At 47.5% G+C, this 6748-nt stretch overlaps 1 protein-coding gene across 1 annotated transcript; it reads left to right on the top strand.

The window, feature by feature from the left end:
• Positions 1-457: 457 nt before the first annotated feature.
• Positions 458-5831, top strand: LOC137414753 (uncharacterized). Its single transcript, XM_068100261.2, has 3 exons — positions 458-726; positions 1517-2723; positions 4743-5831. Exons 1-3 carry the CDS (start codon positions 637-639, stop codon positions 4916-4918), a joined length of 1473 nt encoding a protein of 490 aa, XP_067956362.1. The 5' UTR covers positions 458-636; the 3' UTR covers positions 4919-5831.
• The last annotated feature ends 917 nt before the right edge of the window (positions 5832-6748 follow it).

The raw sequence follows: 6748 nt of genomic DNA, 5'->3' as shown, positions 1-6748 counted from the left end.
TATCTATCATTCCTTGGTAGGAAGGAGAGATCCACGCAGCGGTCCCCTTTACTACTTCATTTAAAACCTCCTTTGCGGTCCCATCAATGCGCACAGACGTTCATCACCAATTCGCACGCACACTCGTTCAGGGCCATTCTAATAGTATCAGACATCAGTGCGACGAACGGGATCATCAGCTGAGTGCCCTCATTCCCTGGAGGGTCGGCGCGTGCGCGCGTAGCCCCCTCCGCGTTTCAAACACGGGATTCCAGCGATCGGCAAGCGTGGAGCCGGTGTTCCCCCAAAGCCGCCGCGCTTTTATATTCCGCCTAAATTTAGCAGCGCTGCCAATGGAGCTCCTGGCGAGCGCGGCTTCCCAGCTGCCCGCGCGGCGATTGGCGCCGCGAGCGCCGCGTCATCATGAGGCCAGGGCTCGCTCGACGCGGCGCTGACTCCGCCCACCGCACCATATCTGGCGGGGGGTGCCGCGAGGACGCAGGCAGTCGCGAAGCGCGCGCGAGACCATTACACCGACGCGGCTCCTCAATCGATCGCGCTCGTGTTCAAAGTTGTGTTTTTTTTAAACCGCTCTCCACGTGGTCCGAGAGCGCTCCTCCGGGGGTCTGTTTCCGCGGGTGCTCCGCATCGTCAGTCATGGCCGTGGCTGACGCCGGGTTACCATCGATCTCTACCTTTGCGCATTCCTACGGAGACCTTTTCGACAGGCGTTTCGACAAGTTGAATGTAAGGAACGTTTCGATTGTAGACAGCAGGGGGAAGGATGGGGTTGACCACCCGGTAGTCAGAAAACCCGTCGACATGTGCGAATATGTTGGTACGAGCATTCCGGGAAAGTGTATAGTGTCGCTCTAACCGCCATTACAATTAGCTCGTGCGGTTGCAGGTATGTATACCTGTGCGAGGAAACTTAGTGATGTTTCGACAATTGGAAGCTTGTACTTCGGGGTGTGCATTGTGCTTATAAATAGAATGTTCAGAGTTAAGAACGCATGTGGAGCTGCAGATTGAACTCTAAAATCTCCTACCTGTACCTGCGTGTCCTAAATGGATGGATACCTGGTGTTACGACCTGGCCCCTGCGTGAAGGGCTCGGGGTACTGCCTATTGCTCCGGAGATCCTAATCGATGTGCTCGGGAGACCAATACGTTCCCCGTGGGTGGGTCGCACCAGATGAACAGTCAGAAGTGACCGAGTGAAGTTACCATCCAAATGCTGACGCAATTTACAATTTTTAAGTTAAGACAGGTTAAGGTTAACAACAACAGGTTAAGGACAGGTTAAGAACGCATGTGAAGCTGCAGATTGAGCTCTAAAATCTCCTACCTGTACCTACGTGTCCGAAATGGATGGATACCTGGGCCCGGTTGCTCGAAGCTATCCTGTGGATAAATGTAATTATTTATCCACAGGTTGGGCTTATCCGGGTTTCTAGCAACAGGGCCCTGTGTACAGGTTTGCTGTTGCACTTGCATGGACGTTTCCTGTAAATGCCAATTGCTTTTCCCTCTGCAGATGTGGAAGGTTCCCGGCGTCGATGGGGACATGAGACGTGATGAAGATGAGCTGGGAAAGTTACTCGATATCGATTTTATCCTGAACAACTCTGCGCCCCGACCGGCATTCTCCATGTGTGGGGTAGACCCAGGGACGCCTCTCTCTTTTGGATCTCAGCCCAACGTGGGGAGCTGCAGCGTAGCGGCGTCTGGGATGCACGAAGGTGCCACGGCCACCCCGTCGCAGTACTCGCTCCCGGAGACTCCCGAAAGCTGTGCTGCGGGCGCCTATGCGGAGCGCGAATCCGGAGCTTCGGCACATGGCTACCTGTCGTCGTTCTCGGGTGACCCGCATGTGTACGGGAGTAAGTCCAGCTTGGTGGCGGAGCTGTTTACCGCAGACGTGGACTTGTCTTCTGGGTACCCGACCCAATCGGAGGATGCCAGGTTCCCAGGGGGTCACTACATCGAGGTCCCTGAAGCTCGAGAACACCAGGAAAACATGACGGGCCAACGGCTCATCCCTCTTGTGCAGATTCAACAAGCTGGACAGGGAATAAAACAGGAGCACTTCCCGATGTTGGAAGGTCATCGATCTATGCCTAATGGGTCAACGTCACACTGCAGTTACAGGCAGCCGGGAGTGCCCCCTCCGCCATTTCCCATCACATTCCGCCAGCTGCAGGCACCCGGTAGCCCCACAGGTGCCCTGGATGAGTCTTCCTGCTGTTCAGCTCCTTCAAACCCTCACTGTATGCAGGGGTCATACCCTCAACCATCACCACCACCCTTTGCCCTACCGAGGCGATTCCAAATGGCCTATGGCAGGTTTTATTGCCCACCACATCGTCATCATCAGCAACAACATCAACAGTCGCAGCAACATCACCATCAACAACATGCTGTTGCACATTTCGAGGGTCATTTCAACCTGCTATGCAGGGAGCAGGTGCCTGCGGGGCTGTCGCAGCATGGTGTTGTCACTCCACCCTCATCCCCGCTCCTCGATGCCTCTGGAATATTTTCTGCTTCTTCTAGTGCGTGCTTCGGCCCAGCGTCAACTGGAGACGCACTCCTCTCTGCCCCCAAGGCCTGCCCTGGCAAGCGGGGTCGACGCTCATGGGGCTCGCGAAAACGCACCGCCACACACACCTGCGAGTACCCGGGCTGTGGAAAAACGTACACCAAAAGCTCACATCTGAAAGCGCACCTGAGAACACATACAGGTGGGCATGCTGCACTGTTTCTAGTGCTGTTTTCATATACATACACTGTTGGACATTTGTCATTGAATCACAACAATGTGGGGATGAAGATGTAAGATGAAGATAAGGAAATCATGTATACACACACACACACACACACACACACACACACACACACACACACACACACACACACACACACACATACATACATATATATATATATATTCTCACCATCTTGTGTGGTCAACTGAGAGCGTTTTTTTTTGGCTCAAGTCTAACATGAGCCAGGTGGCCGTTCCTAAAGTTAGAGTAAAAGTGACAAATTTGCAATTTAGCCAAAGTGCCAGTGATAACGCGCCTACGCTTCATGAAACAAATTGTGGGATCTTTGGCATCCAGCAGCTAATCCTAGCAAATGGGGCACCCAGCTTAACAAACGTTGGCCACCACGTCTTCATTATCAGCAACAACATTGATCTATCTATCACACTGCATGAGAAACATCCATGGGACGACTCGGTGGCGAGTGCGCGTACCTCCAGGCCAGGTAAAGATAAGTAACAGACCCTCCACTTGATATCGACAAATATATCAAATAATCAGAGCAATGAAAGCATTCTTCGATTCAAAAAAAAAACTTGTAAGTTATGCGAACATTGAGAAATCTCCACCTGAACACATTTCAAAAGTCTACCAGAAGAAAGAAATATCAGGTGAAGAAGACTGGAAACCTGAAAGAGAAGATAAAAAAGACAAAAAGGGACAGACAGGTTGGTGGCCAGGGGGAGTCAGCAAGACGCCATGGTGCACAATTGTAACTCTTTCCTGCGCTCTGAAGGAAAAAACACAAAGCTCCCTATAATGAGGCTATAAGAGTGTCCTCATTACGCTCATTATGGTGTTTATGACGTTGTTGTCAGTGCTGCTGCTAAAAGGCGATTTTCCTGCTGATCCAATTCCTTACACATCAACTTGTTCATTATTTGGAGAGAGGAGTGCAGTGGGCGGCTTATCGAACTCTTTGTTTGAGATGTCGGAAGACATTTTCACTTAACGACCAGATTACTCAAAGATATCCAACGCGTTCCTACAAAGTGCGAGAACAAATATTTTAAGGGATGGGTTTTCTACTTCCAATGAACACAAAAGATAAGAAGTTACGAAAACAATGTTAAAAAAAACAAAAAAAACAACGTCTAAATGCCCAACTCTCATGTCCAAACTCTCAATCTCTCATGCCCAATCTCTCATGAATCCAAACTCTCATGCCCAACTGGCAAATTTGAGAATGTCAACTAAAATCGGACAGGTATGAGGTGCACGTAAAAAGAGTCACCTTTCTGAACGTCAGTTGCAACTGAGATCATTTGATCGGTTCAATTTTTCATGCCAATCGGTTTCGAACACAAAGCCAGCAGTAGCGGAGCAAGAGGCCTAAAACCGAGGTGTTCGTTCTAGCCGCTCTACAGGTGCAATGGAATCTCTCAGATGTGCGTCCCACACCTCGATTCAGGGTTTCGCCTCTTATAAGAGGTCATCGGACATTTTGGGAGGGACGTTCGCTGCAGTTAAATTCTTTAAGGTCTTCCACCAGCATATTCTCAAAATATTTGGCTAGCAAAAAACTGCCCCTTTAAATCCATGATTTCAGCCATTCTTTCATCCAAATTATTTTTCTTTCATGGAAATTGTTCCTTCTTAAGAACAATTTCAGTTATATCACCGGACATTTTTCATGTCAGTTGTGTGACATTCATTGTTCATGTCAGTCTCACATGTAGGACATCCTCAGTACCTTTGCTGGAATCTCAAGGAAATGAATGTGCGCATGAGTATAAATGATAGGGTTTGATCCTGGGATGTCCGGCCGCATCATGCTGAGCTGGACCATTATTGATACACAACACCACACGTGCTAAGGGCAGAATCTTTGACATACGATTGATGTACCTTGGTATGTTATTGCTCTCAAGAAGACTTTTGACACCTTTATTGCATGCCACCTTGTTCTAAAGCTTGTCTCTCTCCATCCAACAGGTGAGAAACCGTACCAGTGCAACTGGGAAGGTTGCGGCTGGAAGTTTGCCCGATCGGATGAGCTGACTCGCCACTACCGGAAACATACCGGTCATCGACCTTTTCAATGCCATCTGTGCGAGCGGGCATTTTCTCGCTCTGATCACCTGGCACTGCACATGAAGCGGCACATGTGATCGCATCATCAAGTGGACCTCAAACCTCGGCGGACTTCAGTTCCCTTGGCACCGTAATAAAGAGAAGTTGTCCAACTGTTTTTCTGATATCGGGCAAAGCTCATGGAAGAGTTGGGTAAAACTGTACCATGAGCAGGTAAGGAAAATGTCAATCAAGATCATTTCAAGACTTTACCGACACAAGATTGCCTTATATAAAGAAACATTAAGCCAAAGACGAGTTCAAATCAATCTCTTGCACCTGCACTTCTTTCAGGCCAACTGTGCTCTGTGCCAACATCTGTGTGTCCAACGAATCTCCTCGTGTCTGCGCACGTCTTTCGTGACCGGTCTCGAACGACGCGTGATCAATACGTCACTTTCTGGGTCAGCTCCACACCTGACAGACCCTCGGACGTCTATGCAGCCCTCCAATATGAAGGACTTCTCAATTGCATCGAAGAGAGGAGCACCTATAGACCCACCCTTTTAATGATAAAAAGAGTAAAACCTGTTTACATGCACCTTTGGAAGTTTATAACAGCCAGGCTGTATGTATATATATACACCCGCACACACCTGTAAATGTAAATATTGTATATTTATATACTTTGTCGCATTATATATAGATATACTATACGTCCTCAACAGAATGAATGAAGATCAGATTGAAAGTGTCATATAGCATGCCAAAGGAGTTGTGCTTTTTGTGTACGCGCGCAAGTTTAAATATGTCTGTGCGGGCTGGCTTCCCGCTGCTTTTCTCACATTGTTTTGGTGTCCAAAGTATGTGGTGCGTACATGGATACATGCACTCACTGTTGTGAAACAACATGCTGTGTTAAAAGCTCTTTTTTCCACAAGTTATGCTGTCACTTTTTCATTGTTTCCAAATGTTATTATAATACTGAGAAATTAAACCAAATAACACGTTCTCCTTGTGTCTTTGGAGGTCTCTCGTGGTATTCACAAAGATCGTGGTATTCACAAAGAAAAAACTAGAACGGCACTCGGTAAAGTGCATACCTGTGCGAGGTGGATCTACATTTTGTGTCTCACTGATAGGGTGGACCTGGATTCCGACCTGAACCAACATCTGATTGGTTTTGTTCTTGTCCCCGAACCAACTCATTCACAAAGTTTTGTCATAACATGTCCAGAACCTTTTGAGATATCGTGATATATACATGTGTGTGTGTGTATATATATATATATATATGTATATATATATATATATGTATATATATATATATATATATATATATATATATATATATATATATATATACATATACGTACACAAATAACATAATATCAAAACACACCTGGTCACAAGTGTGCCTCACTGACCGGGTCCTCCGTCGAGGTCCTCAGCATCATCCCGTTTCGGCCCTTCAACCTCGATACGGTCAGCTAAGGTGGGCCAGCAGGGGCACATACACCTCCACTTGCAGCAGCTACACCCGGATGCGTACATACCCCCACGGCCCACGCCCAGCCAGTGACACCACAGACTGCAACAACAAACCGCCTCCACTCCCAGAATATATATTGTTGTGAAATGTTGAAGATCATTCAACAACCAACTAATAATTATTATATTCTCAATTACATTTTTTTTTTTTTTTTTTTGTATACTGAATCGAGGCTCGTCAAAGAGCTAACATTTACTATACAAACAAATCAACCAGACAAACAAAATATATAAAAAGAGGGAGCGGAAGACAAGATGGGGAGAGAAGGGGAAGCACACAAACACAACATTTGAGAGCAGGGAGATGTGTGGAAGGGAGAGGGCTTGGAGGGAGGAGGCGTGGGAAGGGGGGGGGGTGGGGAGGAAGAAGTATAAAA

Source organism: Myxine glutinosa, chromosome 1 (genome assembly GCF_964187855.1).
Source record: "Myxine glutinosa chromosome 1, kmMyxGlut1.1, whole genome shotgun sequence".
In the NCBI taxonomy this organism is placed as follows: Eukaryota; Metazoa; Chordata; class Myxini; order Myxiniformes; family Myxinidae; genus Myxine; species Myxine glutinosa.
The sequence above is the reverse complement of the archived record's forward strand: the minus strand, read 5'-3'. Positions and strand labels throughout refer to the sequence as shown.